Genomic DNA, 25,159 nt, shown 5'->3' with positions numbered 1-25,159 from the left:
GAGAAGAGTGCAGGGTCGATGAGAGAAGAGTGCAGGGTCGATGAGAGAAGAGTGCAGGGTCGATGAGAGAAGAGTGCAGGGTCCAGAGAGGGTGAGCTTTGCCAGACATTTGTTTATATACTGAAGGCTGGCCACACCTCCAAGGAAACTCCTCTTTCAACTGATTGGCTGCTCACATTAGATCACAGAATGGAAAGTGATTACGTTGTGCAAGAGCACCTTGCCTAGCCAAGTTGACACATAACATTAACCATCACAATAAGAAATTGAGTTTTTTTTCTTTAAAGATAGTTTAAATTCTAGTTTTCCTGTCTGGGTTAGTTATTTTTATTATTGTATATATTTTTAGTGATCCCTTACTGGAACAGACTACTCATATCTTTTGAAAATTTTTGCTTTTAAGTTTGTAATGACCTAATCAAGAAGTTTAGGTGATAATAGCATTTTATGGCATTATCTCATTATGTTTTCCAAATTTTCCTGCTGCACTTTTTGATCAGGTATTCTTTTAAAGCCAGACGAGCCTTTGCTTAGGCCATCTGTATTGATGGTTGCTTGTTAGGCTGGTGCTTTGCATCGGGAAAGAAGTGGTGCTCACGGGGTCTTCTGTATATGGTGAAGAGCAGGGAAGAAGGGTTTTGGATTTTAAATCTTTCCTATTTAGAATAGTACAGGATCATGGTAAGAAAAAAAAATATATATATGTAAGGTCATAAAGAGAAGTTCCCATCCTGTTCTGTCTGAAACACTGTGGTCCCATTCCCCAGAGATAGCCACTGTTAGCTTTTTTGGATGCTCTTCCAGAAATTTTCCGTGAATATATAAGCAATTGGTGTATGTATTCTCTCTCCTTTTCTTTTAATTATAAATGGGTCTGTAACTCGTTTTTCTTCCTGCAGTTTGCTTGTTTTCCCCTCCCTCTTAATATGTCTTGGGCATCTTTCCATATCTGAGCACATACAGAGCTAACAGAAAGAAATTCTGAGTAGATGGGAATAGGAATAAAAGCTCAAGATTGAAGGCCATTGTGACTGACTGCCTTCATTGTTTGGGTGTGGGTGTGAGTTCATTTACACCCATGTCAAGGGAAAGAAAAAGAAAAAATTCCAAATACAAATGATTGGAATGTTGTCATAGCTGCTCTTCCTCATTTGCTGACTCTGTAATTGAGTTGGCAATTACAGAGACTTGGAAGGGGTTTAATAGATTGTTTTAGGGCTCATAAGCAGCGATTGGATTATTTAGAAATTGGCAAATGGGAGCTATTTATGATTCATTCAGAACCATTCAGATTTATAAATTTCTTGAAATCTCGAAAAATGCCTTTACTGACTTTTAAAATCTGAGTTAAAAATAATTTTAAAAGAATTGACAGCTAAAATGTGTTACAGCACATGGGCTTTATTAGTAATGTTCAGAGGAGTAAATACTATAGCTGTGGTTATCTGGGGAGTTCTTATAACATTTTCCTGTTTTTGTGGTTGTTTATTAATATAAACTCTTCAGCTGAATATTTTCGTGTTTGACCTCTTGGACAGCGTTTTCTTTAAGCAAATTCTGATTGATTACATTGCAAACAGTGCGTTCTTTAAAAGTCCCATTTTTTTTTTTTTGGTTGAAATATTTAGACAAGGTTAAAACTTTAACACTTAAGATTTAAGCTGTTTGTCAGTTAAATCAAATGTATGCCGTTTTTGGACTAGATCTAATCCTTTGGTTAAATTGATGAAAAATTTGGTTTTGAGTTCTAGGCACACTAGTATTTTTAGACTCATCTCTGTAAGCGTAGGAATTCGATAATGTTGCCAGTTTGAAAACTTCCTATCTAGGCGATTAACGTTTGCTTTAAAAACTGGGTTAAGAAACCCACCCGGGTTTCCTTGACAATCATTTAGGGACAGGAAAGTACTGTGAGGTATAGATCATTATTACATGTGGGTATTTGGAGAACTGTACACTCCATGGAAGACAAGAAAGTGATCTATTAAGACAATGGAATGTATCTTTTTTTTTTGGAGTTCTACAATCAGTAGTTTTAGGAATCAAATGATCAATTACATAGTGTTTAAAAAATGACATTCAAACTGAATGAAACAGAAAGGCTTAGTTCATTATAAAATACTTCTTAGCTTTACGGTAGCCTACACGGTTTCTGAAAATAATTGGTACATTTAACCAAAAAAACCAAACCCATTACCATCGAGTCGATTCGGACTCATGGCGATACTATAGGACATAGTAAAACTGCCCCATAGGGTTTCCAAGGAGCACCTAGTGGATTTGAACTGCTGACCTTTTGGTTAGCAGTCGAACTCTTAACCACTACGCAACCAGGGTTTCCATAGTGCATTTAAGTATTAGATTATTAACTATTTAACAGAGAAGGGAAGGACACCAATAAATTTAAAGCTAATGAAATAGAATTTACTCCAGTTGAAGGTCAACTAGATATCAAAGTGGAAGCATCTCAAGTTCTGTAAAGCTGAGTGAGCATAGGATATGGTTTATAAAAATTAAGTATATACATGGACTCAGTTATTCTTCCAGTAGGTTTTTATTTAATGCATAACACTGCATTAGATGATACATATAGAAGAGGTATGTAACGGTCTCTCATTGGGTACCTTCTAGAACTTACGTGAAATAAATAAGAGTGAAAACATAGAGGATAAAATTGACACTTTGAGGAAGAAACCAGCCTTTATGCATATGTGCCACAAGATAATTAAATTCATTAGGGTGTAATGTTTATTATAGCTATAGAGTTTATGGCCTGATAAATGGTTCCTGTTCACCACAGAGAGTAATTTTACTAACTGGACAGTTTGTTTTCCTCAAATCCGTCCCTCTTTCCCTGGAATAGCAGTGAACAAACATCCTCAAATTCTTAATCATCTTGATTCTTTTGTAAAAGCCCTTCTCCCCATATCCCTGAGGTCATTTCTCATTCTTTCTTAGTTAGAATCACATACCAGTCATGCCTCCCTGAGACTACACCCAGGTCACGGAACTTGTTCCCTCTCAAATTCCTGAGCCACCTTAGCAATGGCTTCTTTCAGCTAATGGCTGCTCTTAATTTATTGCATGCTGGTTTTTCCCATTTTCAGCCTGAGGAAACTTAAATTTCAAGGCATTGAGGTGCCTTGCTATCTCATGTACATACCCCATGTCCCATCATAATCCAGAACAGTAAGCCTGTAACCTTAATAGCACCTGCCGCACTGAAGCTACTTGTCTAGTTATATGCTTACTGTCTCTAGCCAGGTAGACCAGAAGCTCCTGGAGAGCAGGCGTTCCATAGCTTGTTGACCACATCTCCGGCATCTAAGTGGATAACATTGTAACTGAATTAATATAAACTAATCCACTAAATTTTAGTCTGTGTGACAGAGAGACTGAAGGAAAGTGATCTGCATGTAATATAATTAGGGGGTTGGTGATGTTGTGTGCCAGCGAGTTGATTGCAACCCAGTGACCCTATAGGACAGTAGAACTGCCCCATAGTGTTTCCTAGGCTGTAAATCTTTATGGGAGCAGATCGCCAGGTCTTTTCTTCCTCGGAACGTATTGTGGGTTAGAACCGCTGACCTGTGGTTAGCAGCCAGGCTCTTAACCATTGCACCACCAGGGGACTTGGGGTAGAGGATAGGAATGTGTTGGTGTTACCTGAGGAGATGGTGCCCTGAGCAACCACCCAGTTGTCTTGGCACCTCTTTCTCTACAGCACAGACGGAGGCAAGATCCAGCCAAGGTCTTTGGCTAACTATCTCTTGTTACTTGGTGCTTTCCAGACAATCATTCTGATTATAATCTGGGTCCTAAGTAGCCTTCCTCTTTGGGCAATCCCAAATATCCACTAATTAGTATTTTTGTCTATCTAGCTGCTGTGTTCTCATGGTCAATGGATACTCCAAATCAGCTGATTGTCATCAAGTTGATTTCCAATCCATGGTGACCCCATGTGTGTCAGAGTAGAATTCTGCTCTGTAGGGTTGTCAGTGGCTGATTTTTTGGGAAGGTCTCGAGGAATTTATTCCAAGGTGCCTCTTAGTGAACTTGAACTGCCAACCTTTTAGCTAGGAGCCAAGTGTGTTAACTCTAGGCTCCTGAAAATTGGATCACTTTGAGTCAATTTCAGTAAAACCCAGACAGAATATTAGGATGAGCAGTGTTGAGAACTGAGTCCAGAGTTCTAGGGTTGTGTTGTAGCTGCCCTGTGAGGCCCTGTTTTTGCCCACCAGCTGCCCCCTCTCTGTGATGTCTTTGTTTCATTTTTAACTCACGGGAATCTCTGTTCTTTAGAAACATAACCCTTTAGAGACACACGCATATATGGGACATTTAAGTAATGATGCGAGGCAAGAACTGATTGACTATTAAAAGTAAATAGTACATTTAAAAGCAAGATGTAAAACTTTAAAAGTAAAAAGACAAAAATGAATGGTACAGAATGTAGGTGATTGGGGTTGGGATGGTGGGAGATGTGTAGTGGCTTTGAGCTGAGCCCTGGAGAAGAGATGGGGTTGGGATGGGGGGAGGACAATAAGAGCATCGTTAGCATAGACTGACAGCTGAAAGGGAAAGGGATGTTTTTAAGGGACCTGTAGGAAGGAGGCCTGGCCCATCTACTGCAGGCTAGAATTGAGGGCAGGCTACGATAGAGGGTTAGGTAGACCTGGGAGGGGCCAGATGGCAGAAAACCTCTTAAGTTTCTGGCTGGACAGTTTGGACTTAGACCCCTTTGCAGTGTTGAACAGGGAGAGATTTCACAGGGAGTGGCTCACCTCTTTGTTATTTATGTTGTAAGTGCCATTGAGTAGGCTTCCAGTCATGATGACCTCTTAGAGATGATTAGTTTGTTTGTAAACATTGGAAATGGAGAGAAATTTCAGCCTTGGAGAACAGAAGGCTGCTTAAAGCAATGTAGGTGTAGGTGGTTGAGGACCGAACCTGTGGCGCGGTAGAGGGACTTGAAAAAGTCAAACATTAGGAATTGACAAGCCTTGGCAATTGAATATAGGGTAAGAAAGGACATATATTAATAAAAAAATGGGCAAATAGTAATAGTAAGATTCTGAGTATGAAGATGGTACTTAAAGAGTAATGTGCTAGCTTATATGTTGTTATGTATTATAGTGCTTTGCCAGAAATAATGTGCTCCTTCTTCTGGCTGCTTTTCGTTTGTTCTTCAGGACACAGCTCAGCATCCTTCCCTGACCCCATCAACTCCTGTGTTCTCATAGAACTTTGTGCTTACCACTGTCACGCACTGTTGTTGTATTAGCTGCTGTCAGGTTAGCCCCCGACTCACGGTGATTCCATGCAAAATGCTTCCTGGTTCTGTGCCATCCTCGTGACTGGTTGTGGATCAAACCATCATGATCGACAGGGTTTCCACTGGCTGATTTCTGGAAGTAGATCTCCAGGCCTTTTTTCCTAGTCCATCTTAGTCTGGAAGCTCTGCTGAAACCTGTTCAGCATCATAACATGTTGCCGTTGAGTTGATTCCGACCCCACTGACAGATGGGTGGTGGCTGTACGTGAGGCGTGTTGGCTGGGAATCGAACTTGGGTCTCCTGTGTGGAAGGCAAGAATTCTACCCCTGAGCTTGTCTGTCTCCCCAGCTAGACCAGAAGTTCGTTGGTCAGGGACAGTAATTTTTTTCTGGCATCTCCTCATATATTAGGTATTTAAACATTTTTAAGAATATGCTATTATGTGGTATTATACCCTCTTGCTGCTTTCTCTGGAGTATTGTGAGTAGCCCTTTTAATTGATTATTATTGATAATTGATTATTATTATGATTACTATTTATGCAGAAGGGCCTCTGCTTTCTTGCTGGCATGCAACTACTATATTGTATATGTTAAAGTTAGTAACGTGTACTTTGATTTCCTGATACAGTAAGTAACTCTGGGTGAGATAAATCAGCCTAATGTCAAGGTTTAAGTACATTAGAGCCACAGAAGAGGAAATTCTGCCATGTACTAACCCCATTACTGTGCCAGCTTCCTTGGAGAAGTACAGTACAGTATTTTCAACCTTCATTACTCAAGATCTTTCAGGGTGGATGAAAATGGAATTCATTAGGAGGAAAATACTATTTTTACTCTTCTTTTACTTGCATAATTTTGCTTGAGAGAGTATGTGTGTTTAGGAGCATCGTTCTATTTTGGCCAATGCTTGCATTTTTCATTTAGTGACTGTTGAAGTGTTTTCTCTAGGTGTTGTGTTTGAGAGCTGGGAGGAAGGCATTTTGGTTCAAAAAGATTCTGAGTTCTCCAAGCTACTCTGTTCAGGTAAATTTAAGTTGTCTGAATCAATGAAGGTGTACTAAGCGTTTGTTTCTTTGTTTCTAGCTGGGAAGTGTCTTCCGGGCTGTCTCAGCCTCTTCTTCCGTGTCGTTCTCACACGCGCTCCTGAGGTGGCAAACTGCATTCTCGTTGTGTTGCATCACACGCTTAGCTTGAAGGAATCCCTCTTTCGGTGCCACATTCTATTATTTTAAAGTCCTTTTGTAACATAGGCTCCGGACGCTGAAGCTGATATTAGGGATGAATGGCTTTTTGCTCTTCCCTTTTCTCTTCGTACCTCCTGATGGGTCCAGAGGGGAGCGGGATGCCCTCTCTAGAAGGTTGGAGAGAGTTTAGCTGTCAGTGGTTGGCGTTTTTCCACAGGGTGACAGAGGCAGGGGGCACGGAAGACAATCGTTTCAGGTGGGGAGTGGCCACAGGTGTTTGTCGGCCATGGAGGCCTTTGGCTGGAGAGGGCTTGCCCAGGCCAAGTAATGGATTGCTGGACCCTCCCTGAAAGGAGGAGGGGGTGGGCTGTAGGACAGGAATCACGCCCACAGTACAAAACCCCAGCCCACCACGGTGTGTCCTTAAGAGAACTCATAACTCAGATCAGGACTCATGTCCAGGCTTCTTCTTGGTAAGTTTTTTTAATGGATTTTGAAGAGTGAGTTGGAAAACCAGAACACACTAACTTTTTTAACTGGATGAGTTTCTCAAATATAAGATATTGATATTACCGAATTATAGATTTCGTCGTCGTGAGCTGCCCTCGAGTCAGCCTGGACTCATGGCGACCCCATGCACAACGGGATCAGACTGATGTGATTCATAGGGTTGTCATTGGCTGATTTTTGGAAGTAGATTGCCAGACCTTTCTTCCTAGCTGTGTCTTAATCTGGAAGCTCCACTGACAGATGGGTGGTGGCTGTACTTACAGACTAGGGACCCAAATATTTGAATGAATCATACGCGTCCGTTTCAGAAGTGTGAACAGACTGCATTGTACAGTGCACTTTCTCTTTTGATTTCTCTTTTATAGACCATTTAGAGTGGAACATTGATTTTGTAAAAAAATTATTGTCTTGTTCTGGCACAGTGGTTCTTTATATTTTTCTGCAGTCTGTCCCTGTGTGCCACCCTCTCATTGGAGACATACCCATCATTCATGCTGTGATTCTCAATGAGAAGAGAGTGGGTGTGCTTTTCTGAGGGGGGGTGGATGCTGACAGGCTACCCATAGTTTTTTCTGATTTGAAAAAGCCCCTCCTCCCCCCTTTATTGAGAACTGTTGCTCTGGCACTGAGATCAGTGCTCTGAAAGACATCAAGGTGATCAATACTTTTGGAAAGCCTTTTGGATTTGTTTAGAGAGCTGCCCTGTGTGAATATAACCACCAGATCATTGTAAGTTTGGTGACTGGCTATTAAATCTCTGTCCGTGTCCACTGCCCTGTTTCTTAAATGCAGGCATTCTCTTGCTCAGTGATGGTGTGGAGGCCTGTTATCACCAACTGCCTGGGAGGAGTTGGCATAGTGGGCTGGGATCTGTGCAAAGTGACTTCTTAGTTTGGCCGAATCTGGTTGTATCTGTCCTGAAAGGAGGTAGGGTGAAGGTAGTGGAAACGCGTTAGGTATGGAATGAGAAGCTCCCTGCCCACAGTGTGACCTTGATCAAGTTGCTGCTTAACCTTTTTTTGGCTTCAGTTTCCTAATGAGTAAAAGGGAGGCCTGGATCAGAACTAAATGGTGTCTGTGGTCCCTTCCTGTTCTAGGATTTTGAGGTCTAAAGGAAGTCAGGTTCCAGCTGTGGATTAATTGGGGGGGTTGTGGAGATGGCTAGAGGAGACATTTGCATTACTAGTACCCATTTGTTTTATTCCTAGAACTCTAGATTATTTGGCTTTTAGGAGTATTTTAGCAAAATTTGCCTGAGAAGCAGAATCATGCCCGGAGCAGAGTAACTGTTCACACATTCAGGCACAGCCCCCATGCCCCCGCTACGTGTAAGATGAGAATCTGTCTGTAGTGAGGAAGCATGGTGTTCATTGCCGTGGATTTTTTCCTGCGGTGGTTGCCGCCAGTCAGCTAAAGAGGCTCCTTCCTAGAGTAGTTGTAGTGATAATAGTGTCAGGAATATAGAGAGAAGCCTGGCATGTTTGAGGAGACCTGCTGATACGTGACTGCCTCTGCCCCCCACCCCCACCCCCCACACCGAGTTTTTTAACCTGCTCTGTTAATGATTGCACCTAATTATGTATCGCTGGTCTTTTTCCTGTGTACAATTCAAATGCTGCTTAAAGCCGTTTGTTTGCTTTTGTGTGCTGTAAATCCTGGGCTGCCATCTGAAGCACAACTTGATGACTGTGTATTATCATCTTGGGTTAAGTGCTGTCTCATTGCTTTGCAGGCTGCCTGCTGTTTCCCGGGGAGATCATGAAACGAGGTCGCCTTCCCAGCAGCAGTGAGGATTCTGATGACAATGGCAGTAAGTCTTGCTTTGTTGTGCTTGGAGCCAGCCAGGGTTTGGGTCATTGTAAAAACATGATTTTTTAATGTAATGCTTTAAATAGCCAAGGCCCTCTGCATATCAGGCAGGTCAGAGAGAACGCCAAGGCAGGGAGAAACACATCTGAGTGTGAGTCTGCAGGTCTGTAACCAGATCTTTCCGGGGAAGGTTGACTGCCGGCGGGCATTCCTGAGGGTTCCTGTTTGCCATCCAGGCATGGACAACCCAGTTCCAAGAGTCACGGGGGTGCCTGTTTTTCCCGAATATCATTTATCGCACTTCACAGTTGCTCTTTATGAAAAGGAAACTTAGTTAAAGACAGTTGATTATTAACTAGTTCAACTCGATACCCGGAGGTGGGGGGAGAGGGCTGCCTAGTGTGATGTGAAAATATTAAGTACAGGTTTTTAATAGGTCGCGAGTTGGTGCACTTTACTTGATTTTTAACATGACTGTATTTAATATTACTACTGTCTGCCTCCCAACTCTCTGGCAACCTCATATTTTCACAGTGCAGCTGAGAACCAGAAGTTCGCTGGCTTCCAAGCAGTCAAAATAAATGTCACAGAGTCTGTGTATTGAGAAGCTCACACTACTCAGCAAAACCCTTCCCTTGGATAACAGAAGGGGATTTTGTACCTAGCACAGTGTCTGAGCTCCAGCCCCTTAGCTTATGTTTTCCATTACAAATCAAACTCAGGAAGCTTTGAATGATTGCTTACTGTACTGTGTGATGGGTGAGGAACCCGCCTGCTTTCAAGGAACTCAGCTCGAGCTCGTAGAGTCATCAGGGCGGTACCAGAGATGTCTTTTTGAAGTGTCCTGGAGATGTATATGTAGGTGCAGATTCAGAGGAGAGGAGGTACAGGGAGACTTGTAGAGGGGATGACAGTTGAGCCAGTCCTGAAGGATGAATGGTTTCTAGGTTAACAGGGTGGTTTTTGGTGTTGAGTGGATGGAAAGCTGCATGCTAGAAAGCAAGGTTTTGCTGCTATGGGTGGGCCGCACAGACAGCCACAGAAGACATAGGAGGGGGCCAGAAACATGAAAAACTGAAGAACTCAAACTTGACATTTCGGTCGATGCTTTGGATACAGGTGTGGAGCGGTGAGACATGAGATTCATGGTTAGGGGAAGGCAGTCGGGTGTTTGGGGGCATGTGGGAAGGTAAACTGTGGCCAGATTGCAGTGAGGGCTTGGGATGAGGAGCTCAGGGATTGGGACTTTTGGGCAGGCACCAGGAGCCGCTGATGCCAGCAGGAGAGGAGTGATCTGAGGGATGGGGAGACACACAGGAGGGGCCCAGAGGGAAGAGTTTTTCTTTCATTTCACGGAGAGGCAGTGAGGGTCTGTGCCCGGTGCAGGCTGTGCGTACCACCTCCCGGAGCCTTCAGGGGCACCTTCTCCTAAACTTCTGTGGCACCCGCTGCTCGTGAGCACAGCCCTCACTGACTGCTTTCTCTGATGTTTACGGTTTTAGACATTTTACCTTTTGAGGCAAAAACATGCTGTAGTATTTCTCCTCTGTCCCCTGAGGTGCCTATCAAAGTGTCCTGATGAGTTATAAGCGCTCAATGAATGCTTGCCACTTGCTTGAGTACACAGTTTTGTCCTGGAGCAATTTAAAAAAAAAATTGCTTTTTAGGTTCAGAATTAATCAGAAGTTTTCCTGAATTGCCTCTGCATACTAACAGTGTCCAATAAAAGTCTGAGAGACCTGTCATCTTAATATGTGTATTTTTTGGCACTGAGCAGCGGGTTTATGCTTTTACTCTTTGCTCTCATCACGGCCTCGTTTTTCCCTTGGGAGAGCTGGGTTGGAAAAGGTTCTCTTGGAGTCTTCTCTCTCACACCTAGAGCCAACTTTCTGGACATGCACGGTGCAGTAGGACAGAAATGGAAATGCTCTATATCTGCTAGTGTGACTGAGGAAATGAATTTTTGATTTTATTTAAATTTAATTAATTCGCCATGTGTGGCTGGTGGCTACTGTCCTGGACAGCGCACTCTCGACCCTGGCTAGTCGAGTTCCTCTTAGCTGTTCAGAGGCCCCAGAAGACCAAATGCTTCATCCAAAAACTCATTTTCACCCAGAACTCTGGTTAGAGAAGAAGGGAGGAACAGAGGGTCAAAAAAAAAAAAAAAAGCCATTGCCATTGAGTCAATTCCAACTCATAGCGACCCTATAGGACGAAGTAGAACTGCCCCCTAAGGTTTCCAAGGAGTGCCTGGTGGATTTGAACTGCTGACATTTCGGTTAGCTGATAAGCTCTTCACCACTGCGCCACCACCAAACGTGTATCCATCAAAAGTCACCTCTGCCACCTTCTGACTCTGTGATGGACCATTTTCTTCCTCCTCCTAAAATGTTCCTGTCTGTGCCCATCTCCCTGAGGAAACTGGGGATGCGGGTTACATATTTTTTGGTTACCGCAGAGCTGATTTAGATGGCATGAAGCTCACTTTGTTGTACCCTTCGTCTAGACATGGAGTTGTGATGTGGTGTTGGGAGAGGAGTGATGGCTCCTCGAGATGGTAGGCTGTCCGTAGGCATGTAGCTGGGTCAGTGTAAAGCGTATGTTGATGCTTGATGGCTGAGCCCCCTCAGTCTAGGCTTAATGATTTGGTAATTATGGTGCGTGACGGAAGTGGTAAACAAACAGCCCTCATTAAGAGGCCCTGGAATCCCAGGCCTTAAAAAAATATGCACATGTCCACGCCACAGAGCACGCCCCTTTCCACCATCTCTGAGAGCAGCTCATTTGCAGCGTGGGCCTCTTCCACTGGCCGACTGTTTGAGTTGGAGCTAGTCCTTTTGTAGAGTCCCCTGGTGGTCTGGGAGTGAGGTGGGGGGTCTTCTGCCCCTGTGGTCATGTCCAAAGAAGTGAGCCCTACGTCGGGAAGCTTGCCACACTCCATCCTCCCTCATGCCAGTTCTGGGCACTCAGAAAGCCCTGCTTGCAAGAAGGACTGGGTGTGTGCAGTGGCCACTCTCCAGCCTCGCCAGCCTGTAGCCTGACAGAGTTTTGGCAGCGGCTCCCAGCCCAACACAGAGCACCTCCAAGTGGAGGAGAGGCAGCTGTAGACGTCAGCATGGGGCCACAGCACCAGCCTCAGCCGGCTGGCCTCTGGGTCTGGAGTCCTTTGCTTTGTTTTCTGGCCTGGTCCAGGGGAATACCAGTGTGGTATTTACAGTAGGAGACAGGACGAACATTTTCTGTGCCAGGTGCAAGCCCTCATCGAGCTGCAGTCATAATGGTTGAAGCCTCTCTCCAGGTGCCCTGAGGGCTGGTCCTGCAGTTGGATGGTGTAGTGTTGAGGGTGTTTGCAGGCTGTGCTCTGTAATTGCTGGGCTCCTGGGACTGGGTGGCCGAGCCAGTCTCTGAAGTTACAGACTGTGCCAGGGTGTAGCGTAGGGAAACAAGCCCTTAATTTCCCGCTTCCCAGCCCAAGATCTTCTCTCTGTCCTGAGGGGTTTCGGCCAATGTAGAAAGGGGGTCCACCATTCAGTATTTGTGAAACCTAAAGGAAATTGCATTTTATCTTCAGTAAAGCTGCAGAGGCTAATTAAAGCATCAAGTGTCCTTGCTTTTAGCAGGAATTATATATTATTGGTAATCTCAGGCCAGTTAGTAGCTCTGATCAGTGTTGTCTTTTTTTTTTCCTATAAAAATAAGACAAGAATTAAATAGTACTTAATGAATACTGTTCACTTGGCAAGTATTTTCAAAACATGGGGATTTTGGCTAGGGCAGGGTACAGAAGGAGAGGGAATTCACTGTAAAGGGTGATTTTGTTTGATTTGCTTGTTTTTAAATGTGGTGCCTCTTTAAGATTGAGAGGGAAATTGGCTCCTTTACTTTCCACAAGGAATGATAGAAGTGTGCTAATACTTAAAGTGGTGAAGCAGGGCTTCCTTTTCCTGCTTTCCTAATTTCAGGGCTGTATTGACCTCCCTGTGGGGAGAAGGTCTTGGGTGTGGGTGGAGGGGCTGGAGACGGCACTGTGTGGGGCCCTCTCTGGGCCCCCTGAGCCCCCCGTTTCCACACCCATGCTGGGCCCAGGAACACTGCTGTCTTCCTCAGCTGTCAGAGCTGGGCTCTGCTCCATCGCTTGTGATGAAGCACGGGCAGAGAAGGGCGCGGAGTGAAATTCAAACTTGTTAATTTTGCTGCTTAGTAGTAATTAATGCAGGTCAATGAGTGGCAAACCTAAAGTTCAGGGATTATACGAGGACTCTTGTTTTTCTGGGCTCTCTCTCGATTTATTAACAGACAAACAATGAAAAGAGAACAACATTTTCAGTGGATGAAACACTCGTTCCGCTTTGGACCCCTTTATGTCTCACTGCATTTACTGGACCCCTTTACGTTTTTTGGTAACTTTCTTTCCTTCTCTTAAGTCCCACTGCAGTGATGTGTTTTCTTCACGCACACCTTTGGTGGTTTCTATTTTGCATAAAATTTAACCCTGCCTCTAGTTCTATTCATGTTTGGTTAGTCCTTTAATTTACCCCTTTTTTCAGTCGGAGCCCTGGTGGCACAGTGGTTAGGAGCTACGCTTGCTACCAAAAGGTTGGCAGTTCGAGCCCACCAGCCGCTGCTTGGAAACCCTACGGGTCATTTCTACTCAGAATCACTTGACGGCAATGGGTTTGGTTTTTGGTTTCTTCACTCAGTTGCATCTCGTCATACCAAGGAATTGTGGAGAAGTTCATGAACTATGGGACTGTTGGTTCAAACACAGCAGAATGTGCGTTGTACCCACATCTCCTCAAATACACACAGAGCTAGGTCTGCCTGTTATCACGCCTGGCTGTGGCTTTGCTTCGACACTGGCAGGCAGAGCATCTTCTGGGGCTCAGGAGCAACCAGCATAAAATGATCTAGTCCATAGATTAGTCTTCTCTTCTGTGGCCCTTGGACTTGGACCTCAGCAGGAGTAGTGGGTGACTATGAAATGTTTGCGTGACAGTTGGTTGAAGGCCCAACTGTGTTTAAATATGTTGAAATGTTTTTGGGCCAGCTCTTTGACTGTATCTATTATGCCTTTGTTAAACATTTTTGAAAGGTGGGAGTGAGTTGGGTCATGGAACAACTCTGCTGGGGATGTAAGGGCAGTGGTAGGTGTAGGGTCAGTCCCTGATAAGACAACAGCTGTATTAGAGACTTGTCTTTTATCATGCATTTATCAGGATGAAGGAAGGAAAAGTAATTACTTATCAGGCAAATAGCCAATAACTAGATTAACTGCTTACTTTCCGATGGGCGTGTATATGGCACCGCTTTACTTGCACAGAACAGTGTAGCCCTGAAGTAATGCCCAGGTGGGCACTGCAGGCCTGTGCACTGCTGCTGTGACACGGCTGCTGCGAAGCATCTTACTTTGTTAAGCTAGTTAACACTCCTAGAAGACACCTGCGTATTTAGTATCCAGAAGCAGTGTCTGAGACATAAGGAGATTCTCCATTTGGTCGCTGTGAGCCTCTTTCGTAGTTTGAATTTGTGGTGGTGTGAACACCGAGACTGCTGTTCATTCTAATTTCTGAACCTGTCATGCACTGTACAGTCTGGGAGGCTCACCACACACGGATATATATTAGATTCACTCTTTGAGGTTTTTCCTTATTTTAGATCTAGGGCAAGGCAGCATGGCTATTTTTAATATTTCGAAGGTGAGTGTTCCAGGTGTCTGTGTAATAGGACCAGAGAGCAGGATTTAGAATGTGTTCATGGGCAGGGGCCGCTTGCTTGAAAATGCTTATGATGCTGCAATTGCCCCAAAAGGCTCTGTTTTAATGAGGAATGTTAGGAGATATTTAAAAAATATATATATATTTTTTCCGTTTTTTTTTTTTTTGTGTGTGTTTAATGTAAGATAGTTTAATATAAGACTGTTCTTACTCCAAAACAGTGTACGTGTCAAGAATTTTTTAATTCACTTGAATTTGTAACTAGAGTGGACTTAAACTTGGGTAATAGTCTTACTTGTGTGTGGGTGATAAGGTGATTTTAGATGTTGTCAAGTTTTCAGAGTTCCCAACTTCTCTAGTGAAAACAAAACAAAATAAAAAAGTAAGACAAAATTTTACTTGCAGTATTCTTAATTTAGTTTGTCATTAAATGTTAGCGCTCTGAAAACAAAAACAAAATGCAGCAAAAGCCCAGTGTAATCTTAGCGCACAGTTTTCATAACAAGTGGCGGGTGTTTTGCCATAGCATAAATCACTGTTTCTAATCTTTTCGGTGTTTTAATACCCTCTATTAGATTGATTCCCCCCCCCCCACATACTTTCCAGAAAGTGCTTTATAACATAACTTGTAAAAGAATGCACGTTATTTTTGTTTTCGATAATATTCCGAGAGCTTCTTGACCACCTGGGAGGGGTTTGGGGAGAGCCTTGGCTGTAGGGAGGGGTGCAGGTGTAGTGATGTCGAGACCTAGCTTTGAGTCTTTAGCCTGTGGATTTTAGATGATGTTTCCGTAGCTGTAGTTGCAGTCTAATCAGGAAGCAGTGGTCCCACCAGTATACCTGTAAATGTGTCATTTCTTTATTTTCCTTTACCTCATTTGCTTGATCTCAAAAGCATATCTTCTAATAGGCAAATCAGGAGTATATTCTGGGTACCTGTCGCCTTCAGTTCTTGGGTTACAGTGATGGTTCTCGTTGAGCATGACTGACTGACTAATGGTGTGAACAACAGTGTTAAATTTCTGTCCACTCCTCTTTTTCAACAATATTTATTGAGATTCTGCTGTATGCACAGTACTGAGTTAGGAATACTGTATATCCCAAGTAGTCATTCCGTGTCTGCTACTGATGGCTCTTGAGATAGTAACCATTGTTGATAGGAGCAAGTCAGTGAGAAGGAAGAGATCGCGAGCGATGAATACCTGCTCCCGAACTTCCCTCTGATTCTCTAGTCTCCTATTCCAGATTCTTACCTGGTTCAGCCGCAGAGTCTAGGTTTTATACAAACCTGTGTGAAGGGAAGTTGAGCGTTTTCTTTTCCTTTACAGTTAAAGTTAAAGGATGATAGAAAATCATCAGTTATTTTCTGTCAGTGATTTTTGTTTTAAACAGCTTTATTGAGGAATAATTGACACATAGTGACTGCTCATATTTAAAGAGCACGATGTAACACGCTTTGACATGGTTATGCCCATGCACCCGTCACAGTCACGGAGGTAAACATATGCATCACCCGAAAGTGCCCCTTTGTAATGCCTCCCTTCCACCTCTCCTCAGTCAAACACTGATTTACTTCCTGTCACTATAGATTAGTTTGTATTTTCTAGAGTTTTATCTAAACGGAATAATACAGTATGGACTCTCTTTTTGGGCTTCTTTCACTCACCATAGTTATTATGAGATTTATTCATATTGTTGGTAGCTCATTCCTTTTTATTGCTGGATACTATTCCATTGTATGGGTGTATCACAGTTTAATTCAGCCTTTTGGTAGATGTTTGGGTAGTTTTTGGCTTTTATAAATAAGCTGCTAAGAACATGTCTGATGTCAGGGATAATTTCAAATTAGCTTCTTTTCCAGTCTTTTCTGCAAAGTGAGTTTAATAAGATTCATTTTTATTTCTCTTCCTCCTTTTGAATTATATTAGCATTAAAGGAAGAGGAACAGACTATTTCTGGATAGACCAGAGTTTTCTTGATTATTACTGTCAAATGCCAAATTTGTAGCATCCCTCTTTTTAAAAGCAAATGTGTTGCAGACACCAATTTTCAAGATTTAAAAGCAGTACCAGGACAAGTTTCTCAATGATTTGTCATTACATGGGTTGTGTTCTATGCCAGCAAAGCTGCAAGCTTCCTGGGCCTTGGAAACCACGTGGGAGGGATCCTGACAGACCCCCATGAAGAGGGGAAAGGGTCACAGAAACCAAGAATGAACAAATCTGTTGTTTCTGCTTTGACTCTGAAAGTATATGACTGAAAAGAGTTTTTTCCCCCGTGTTAGTTTTTAAAGTATAGCAGCAGAATGATTCTTTTCAAATTTCTAGCTTTGTTTATCATTTATCTATAGCACCTTCCTTAGTAATTCCAAGTACATGACCCTTCTGCTCTGCTGTCTTCTTTTTCCCTGCCTGAGCCTTCTGGGTGTCTCTCCAGATGTTGCATGTCCTCTTCCCCATCTTTCTCTCTTCTCTCAGATGTGGATGGGCTGGAGGATGGCCTCCAGGATCTGAGGGTGAAAGAGAGGCCTTTCTAGGCATCATGAGCCACCCACGCACCTTCATCTCCAGGTTCCCCGTTTGGTTTCTGTCTTGCCCCTTTGCCAGTACTGACCAGAGTTAGAACTTCCGCGGGCTGGGATCACCCCCGTGCTCCCAGAGAATTGCATTCGTTGTGGAAGTGAAACATTCTTGTTCATTTGGAGGCTAAAGAGGCATAGTTTTTCTGTTTTTTTTTTTTTTTAAACAGAGTTTTCTAAAATATTTAGTGAAGAGCATAATAGTATTGGCAGTGGGACCACCTGTCAAATCTAATTCTGGCTGACCTAAGAGCAAACATTCAGTGACCCAGGAACGCACCTCAGGGATGGTGATCAGGGGTAGCGCTGACATCATCCACGTCAGAGGGAGGCTCCCTTTAGCCTTGCTCATTGCAAATCTGATGATAGGCTTATGTGCAGAGTCTATTTCTTAATGTCTCCAGGGTCTTAAGGACACTTTGATTCTGTGTGCCTGCACCTGGAACCTGCAGAGGTAGAAGCTTCCTATTTGAGTGACAAGGGATTTTACTGGTAGAACGACTGTTACCTGAGAATTTTGGCTTTTTTTTGGGGGGGGGGAGGTTTGTTAATTTCCGGGAAACGGTGCTGTTAGATACACAGGTGGTTGTGAGGGCTGTTTCAGACTTCTGGCAGCTGTATGGTGCCCAGAAATAGAGGAGGCTGTTGCAGTTGTCCATGTGACAGGTTAACAGGAGGCGCAGCAGGGATGGAGAAGAGGGGCTGGAACTGGGAAGTGTTAGGAAGTAGAATTGGATTCCCTGGGTGGCACAGATGGTTAATTTCAAGTCCATCCAGAGGTGGCTCAGAAGAAAGGCTTGGCAGTCTACGAAAAGAAGATATTGAAAACCCTATGTAGCACAGTGCGGTCGCCATGAATTAGAATTGACTCAAAGGCAGCTGGTTTGGGTAGTAGACTTACTACCAGTCGATCATTGATTGGATGAATTCTGAGTGAGAGAAGTCTAGGATGACACTTAGATTTCTGACTTTAAGTAGAAGTAGTGGTGATATTCACCAGAGTAGGAATATAAGGAGAAGGGCAGGTTTGGGGGAAATGTTGAGCTCAGTTTGCATCATGCTGAGCTTGCAGATCTACGGAACACCCTAAGGTTGATGTCTAATGTGAGGGTGAAGACTGGGTCTGGAGCTTGGAGAGAGGTTAGTCGAGGACCGTAGGTAGACCTGACCGACCCTCCGGTTTGCCAGCTTCGACGTGGGCACGGATGAGCACTTCCTGAGGAGAGCATTTGGGGCAAGAAGAGGAGAGTTGAGGAAAAACAAACGTTCATGAGGCACATTTAAGACAGAGCCTGCAGAGCGGGGCAGCAGGAAAGAGAATTGCCTCCTAGGCCGAGGGAGTGCTTCAAGCAGGATAGAGCCGTTGGGGCACACAGTCTCAGGCTTGAGAAGAGCTCACATGTGGTGGCAGTAAGGGGCCTTGGTACCTGGTAGGCGTCCAGTTCCTGTGGTCTTGGTGGGGGAGGTGGGAGGAGGCAGATCACAGAGGATTAGAACACCGTTGGAAGGAAGGTAGGGAAAAGAGCCAGTTGATACTCTCATGGGAGCGCGGAGTAGCCACTTTTATTTTTTTATTATTTATTTAATTATTTTATTTTAATTTTTGGGAGTAGCCTCTTTAAAACGTTATTTGGCCGTAGCACTTTAAGACATCGCCATTGTAGGTCTGAGTTTCCCTGTTTAGAGAATGCAAATTGCTTTTATATGTTGAGGGTGGGTTAGGATTTAGCATAATGAGCCTAGCATTTAGAAAGCTTAATGAAAAGTCAGTAGAACGGTTTCCAGTTTGTATTTACCAAAGTGAAAGATTAAACCTCTTAACAAGTAGTGCAGGCCTACAGATGAAGGCTCCACCCGTACGGTGTCCTTACCCGTCCCCTCTGTTCGCGTGTGCTGTACCTGGGAGGAGCCCCGAGCAGACCAGAGAGCTCATTGGGCGAGCCTGGGGAGAAGAGTGCTTAAACAGATAACGGAGTGGAGGAGTTCTGTCGGAGAGGAGGCTCTGGCCATCATGTGTTGTGGTGCTGAGATGAGCCTGGTTGAGTTTGGGTTAAAAACGAAACAAGACCCCATGAACACTCAGTGACCGGTGCACTGTTTAATTATTCCTGTTTGGATTTTTGTCTCTGTAGGCCTGTCAACTACTTGGTCCCAGAATTCCAGATCCCAGCACAGGAGAAGCTCCTGCTCCAGACATGAAGATCGAAAGCCTTCAGAGGTATTTCCCGAGTGCTTGTGTGACTGCATGTCATATATGTGTGTGCATGAGCACATACTCCTGACACACTCACCTGGCTGATTGATGTCTATCCTTGCACTCTTGGGCAAGGTACTGAACCTCTCCCTGGCTCAGTTTCCACGTCTGTTAACATGAGGATAACACAGGTGTGTACCTCATAGGATTCTTGTGAGGCTTAAGTGGGTTAATACATGCAGGTTAATACATACAAAGCCTACGGCTAGTTCCTGGCATATAAAAAGTGCTTAGTAAATGTTAGCTATTAATTATATTCTTTTCTCCTTTTCTATTCCATCTTTGCTGGCTCCCAGCAACTCTTCCTCTGGCCAGGAGAACAGCGGGTTCAGCTGCTGCCAGTCACTGCCAGCCTCAACTTAGTTTTAGCCATGCATTCATGGCTTATTTGGCAACAACCCAGTGTTGTTTTGGGGATTTTGCTTAAGGCTTTCTCCCTTTTTTCCCAGTTCGTTTCTCATCTTACACCCCCTCCCCCGCTCCCCCATATTTTGTTATTTATTTACTTATCTCTGTCTCTCAATGGTTGTGAATGTATTTCTCTCTGCTGGCCTTTGTGGATTCGGGGACCGTACCAGTCCTGAGATTTGTTTTCTCTGAAAACCTTTGCTGGATTCCGAGAGTTTAAATGAGTGAAGAAAATGCATTTTAGTTTATTGCATTTTTCAAGCGAGCAGGTTATGGGCAAGAGTGTTGTCTGTTAAACCCCTTGGTTTTGTGCTGCCACTTAATGAGATGCCTTCAAGGACAGCCTCCTCCTGTAGTGGCAGGGCCGGGGCAGGCCTTCTGTGGTTCTCGGACTGTGACGAGGAGGCCGGAGGGTGCCGTGTTGAGGAGTGAGCAGGTGCTTTGCTGTGGAGTAGCCTCCTCCCTGAGGAGGCAGGCTGCATCCTGTAGAGTTCTCGAAAACATCCTGGAGACACGTAAACATTAGGTCAGATGTTCATGGGAAGGTGGCCTTTTTATCACCTTGATTTAGTCCAGGCCTTTCATCCTTACAAGCCCGCGGTGCCCCCTTTTCTCTGGCACTGGACGTCTTTGCTGTTCTTGGTATTTCTTCTGTAAGCCCCTGTGCTGCCTCCACTGACCTCAGTGCAGGGACACAGGGCACTCTGACAAGGAGCTGTCATCTGGTGTGACGGGTACTGGTGCCGCCCGTCCAGTGCCTGCTGGCAGTGGGGACAGCCGAGTAGCTTGCATGACACGCTGGCCTTGTCCCTGACGTGTTTGTGAATTCAGCCCTGAGTTCAAATCACTTTGCACTTAAAGCACTAATGTTGAACTCTACCAGACACTCAGGAGTTTAGGTCCACTGGAGGGCATCTCTCTCAGTTGGTGATCAATCCCTCATCTGAGTCTTCGATTAAATGGTCGGGGGGCTGCCTTTTCTCGTCTCCTTGCTGCAGTTTGATTTTCCTTCTTCTTTGGCAAACTCCCTTATTTTATTTTTTTTACTTTTAAAACTTGGTTGGAGTGTCTTTTTAAGTGATTTGCTTATTGAAGATGTAGACCTGTGACTTAGGTTCTAAAGACCTTTTCTTTGTAGGGGGAGGGTGGGGATGGCTGTGATGTTCATGTGGGCGCCTGCTGCAGGTGGTGCATGGCTTTAAGGGACCCTGACCTTACTCGTGATTTTCTGGAAGGTGGATGGCCAGGCTCTTGCTTGTCATTGGGACTTTAGAAATGTGGAGTGGCATGCTGGGGGACAGCCGGTATCGGAAATGGCAGGCTGGAGAAATGGCCTTTTTATTCAGACGCTGCCCCAGACTTGATTATGGTGAAGTTTATTAAAGTGATCACAACCCTGAAAAGCCACCAGGAAAAACAAATATGGACCTTTTAGCAGGCATATAATGTGAACGGTGCTAAGCAGCACAAGAAAGAACTCCCTGTCCTGAGAAGAGAGAGTTCAGCTTTGTCCACTTGTGTAAACAGAGAGGGTAGCTTACAGATGCAGGCTCTCTCTGTGCCAAACACAACTTTTGGCTGGCGAGAGTGCCAACGTCAGAGCTTCCTCATGTAGCCCTCAGACATGAGTGGGCTGAGGACAGGCTGGACAGGGAGTCGGGTGTGCAGCCCGGCTGTGGATGGGGCTGTGCTTGTCTTTGTCTGCCTGGGTTTGGGCCTAGTTTTCCGTGGGTGCCGCAGGCTGATGAGCCTGCAGGGGAGGGGCAGGCGCCGGGAGGGGCAGGCGCGGGGAGGGCCGCCTTTCCTGTGGTTTTCTTCTTTTGGTCTTCGATGGGGAATTGAGTAGCTCTCTTGGCAGAGGGGTACGTTTGAGTCTTGATCTGTCTGATTTTGGCAGAGTGGGGAGAGGGTAGTGGCTTACTTCCTTTTTTCTTTTTCTTTTTTACTGTCTCCTCTCCCCACAAATACCACTTCCTGTGTCAAAGTTCTGCCCGGTGAGGGTGTGCAGACGAGACGTTCTTTGCAGGACCGTTCTCCGACTCGGCTCCCCAGCCGTCGGTCATTGCTTCTCTCCCAGGTTTTTTCCAGGCGGTCCTTCTGCCCGGCACTAGCCAACTGGGACATTGACCACACCAGCACTTTGTCATCAGCTCCGGTGCTCTGGGAGGCAGTGGGTGGGTGGTGGAAGTTTGAGTAAGTGTGGAACCGAGCAGAATATAGAAGATGAGGGGCTGGTGGTTAGAGAAGGTTTTGGCTTGGAGTTGTTGTGTGGTTAGTGGAGTTTTATTTCTAAACATTTACCAGAAGAGCACCCTTGAGTGAAATGTCTCCCTCTGAGGGTTTTCAGGTTCGTCTTTTCTTGGTGACTTGAGTGTTCTCAGGAGTTTTGCAGAGAAGAACTCTAGGTCGGTTTTGTTGCTGTAGCTGTTGTTGGTGTTCTTGTTGTAGACACTGCGTTGCCTGTTGACCCAGGGAGTGACAGGGCAGTGATCTGGTGCTGCTGCCCCCGAGCCTGAGCCAGGCAAGAGGCGTGCGGGCTAAGTGTTTTCCTGTAATAGGTCAGATGGGTTTTGTGCCGATACAGTGACCTTGTTACAACGGCAGCTCCATGGTTACCCTGCAGCTGCCAGTGCTCTGAATAAGAATGCAGATATCAAATGTCAGTGTCCCTTTCTCTCCCTTTCCAGGTGTTTAGGACAGACCTGATCACCGCTATGAAGTTGCATGACTCCTACCAGCTGAACCCGGATGAGTACTATGTGTTGGCAGATCCGTGGAGGCAGGAGTGGGAGAAAGGGGTCCAGGTGCCAGTAAGCCCTGGGACCATCCCTCAGCCCGTGGCCAGGTAGAAAATCGCCCAAGGAGAGAAGTGCCGGCCCTACCCCTCTTGCTTTTCTTCCCCGACAGCCAGAAGAAACAATTATTGAGTTAGCAATAAAATAATATGAGGTCTCAAGTGGAAATAGAAGTGCAGGGGGCGAAGCACACCTCAGGCTCAAAGGTAGTGACTTTGAGGGCCATGGACCACCGAACCCTACTTTACTTGGGAGGATGCTGCTCTCTTAAGAGGGCAAATTCCAAGACATTCTGGGAAGGGACTGGCCGGGGGAGGGAAATATTGGATGTTCAGACGGCTGCTTCCTTTTCCTGTACTGGCTTCCACTCCCTGATGGTTTTTAATCTAGAGAGGGGCTCTCCTGGAGAAGTGTCTGAGAACCAGGAAGGGTGGCTTCTTGGCTTCTGCAGTGGTCGACTCCGTCTTTGGAGGGACACAGGTGTGAGGAGGCCCACCAGGATAGGGTTATGCAGGAAGGGGGACTGTAGAGGAGAAATGTATTTGGTGAATTTTCCATAGATGGACTTTTTATCAGTTGTTTTTGAGGTGCTTCCTCGGGATTTACTTATAAGTCACTTGTCCCATTAAGGGTCTCTGAGAGGCAGGACCTCACTGACTCCTCAGAATATGGCTGAAGCTGGTTTGCTCATTTCTTCCCCCTCCAGCTCCTCTGACCTGGAGACTCCTCCTAGGGAGAGGGCTGAGGCCCAGCAGGCAGCTGGCCTCTGCTGCGTTGTCAGCTGCTTCGTGAAGTGGTCTCTCTCACCGTTGCTGAGTACGGGCTGACTTTACTTCTCTGCCCTCACCCGCTTTGTGTCTCTTCAGGCACTTGAGATGATCGACTTTGATTGTTGTCATTTTGCTGTGAGAAGTCAGTCCAATGATAAAAAATGTCCGTATCTCACTGCAGTCCGCCATTAATATGCAGGTTTAAACGACCAGTGAGAAGCACCAGGGTGGCCTCCGTAGGCTGGAGTCCTGTCAGGAGAGTGGGCCTTTTCACCGGGCTCTGCGGGTAAACAAAGTATGTTTACTTTACAGTCTGCCTCTGAGCTGCAGCATCAGCTGTTTCAGCATTGGAATTACATGCTAAATCATTCAGTTTCAGTTAGGAGCCCACGAAAAAAGACATAAGAATTAACACAATTCGTGGGAGTTTTCAGCTGAAGTCCTGCTCTTGGTTGAGTAGGAGAAACAAATTTCTTCAGTTTGCTATCTCAGTGCAGTGTAGACATAAATCACTGTGTTATTGTGAGAGTGATAAAAACACTTAGACAAACTCTTTGGACAACCAGTTGATATTAACGCAGACTGTCGAAACATAGATAGATGTGGAGGAACTTGGTGGGTGCGTGGGCCTCTGATTCTGGGTGTTTGCTCTTGGGACGGGGGCCCTTCAAGTCGAGAGGGGTTTGAGCTTGTCAGGTGCCATCATTGATTCTGAGTGGGGTGAGGTGTTAGCAAGCTGGGGGAGAGCGTGGCCTCCTAAGGCAAGCAGGTACCCGTCTCCGTGAAACTTGTGCTCTGCTTTCTGGGACCATAGTTTATTTTGGGAGAGTCCCCTACTTGGTGAGGACTGAGATTTCTTAGTAATGGCCAAGGCCTGGTTTTCTTTCCCTCTTTATTTTAAGATGCGTGCCTGCAGGTTTCTTCCCGTAGTCCCCCGTATCCTGCCGTGTGTGCCCTGTTTGTGGCTCGTCTGGCTGCTCTGCCTCCTCGGATGTTCTCTGCAAAGCCTGTGTTGTCAAGCCATCTGGTTCTGAACGGCCTCCAGCAGGGATGGGCGGGCCAGACTAATGGAAAGTGACTTAATGGGCAGCCCTTGACACTTAGGGGTCAGTGTTTTTTGGTGTTGCCAGCAGGCCGGAGCAACTGCTGCCATAGAGAATGCAGGGCACGGTGGTGTCCTGGGAAACCAAGAGGCAGACGCAGCTGGCTTTGAAGACTTGCAGTGTTTTCACTTGTATCTATTTCCACTTTAGGGGTTTAGAATATTTCTAGTTAAAGTTTTATTAGCAGTGACATTAAGGCTTTAAACCTGTGCTTTTTATTAACCTGGGTTACTCCTGTGGTGGCTTTTGGGTGATGAGATGGGGTTTGAGGTTTGGAGGAGGAAACTGCACCTGGGGCCTTCTCACAGAGTTCCTTGTATGTGGCAGAAAGGGTAACCCGGCTGCCTTGTGTTCTTGTGAAGCAGGGTTGTGTCTGAAGAGAAGTCCCTCATGTTTATCAGGCCCAAGAAATACATTGTCTCGTCGGACTCTGAGCCTCCGGAGTTGGGCTACGTGGACATCCAAACACTGGCTGACAGCGTGTGTCGTTATGACCTCAATGACATGGATGCTGCGTGGCTGGAACTGACCAATGAAGAATTTAAGGAGATGGGTGAGAGACTACATATTTTATTAATTTATCAACTCATGCTGAATAGAGAAGCATTTCAGGCATATTTAAAAAAAAAGAAAACCCAAACCTGTTACTGACTCAGGGCCACCCCATGTGTTAGAGTAGAACTGTGCTCGGTAGGGTTTACTTGGCTGTAATCTTTACGGAAGCAGATCACCAGGCCTTTCTTCCATGGTGCCTCT

The 25,159-nt window shown here is 45.1% G+C and overlaps 1 protein-coding gene across 2 annotated transcripts in view; it reads left to right on the top strand.

The window, feature by feature from the left end:
* JADE1 (jade family PHD finger 1) overlaps positions 1-25,159 on the top strand; it is a 62,079-nt gene that overhangs the window by 12,194 nt on the left and 24,726 nt on the right. The window contains exons 2-5 of one of the 2 annotated variants that reach the window (XM_004389272.3): positions 8,705-8,782; positions 19,206-19,291; positions 22,423-22,580; positions 24,769-24,956. In XM_004389272.3, the coding sequence (XP_004389329.1) occupies positions 8,731-8,782; positions 19,206-19,291; positions 22,423-22,580; positions 24,769-24,956 (484 nt within the window). In that variant the 5' untranslated portion in view covers positions 8,705-8,730. Of the gene's footprint in view, positions 1-8,704; positions 8,783-19,205; positions 19,292-22,422; positions 22,581-24,765; positions 24,957-25,159 lie in introns of both variants that reach the window. The other variant, XM_023743153.1, reaches the window with a different exon arrangement.

This window comes from Trichechus manatus, unplaced genomic scaffold, assembly GCF_000243295.1.
Source record: "Trichechus manatus latirostris isolate Lorelei unplaced genomic scaffold, TriManLat1.0 scaffold00239, whole genome shotgun sequence".
Classification (NCBI taxonomy): domain Eukaryota; kingdom Metazoa; phylum Chordata; class Mammalia; order Sirenia; family Trichechidae; genus Trichechus; species Trichechus manatus.
The sequence above is the reverse complement of the archived record's forward strand: the minus strand, read 5'-3'. Positions and strand labels throughout refer to the sequence as shown.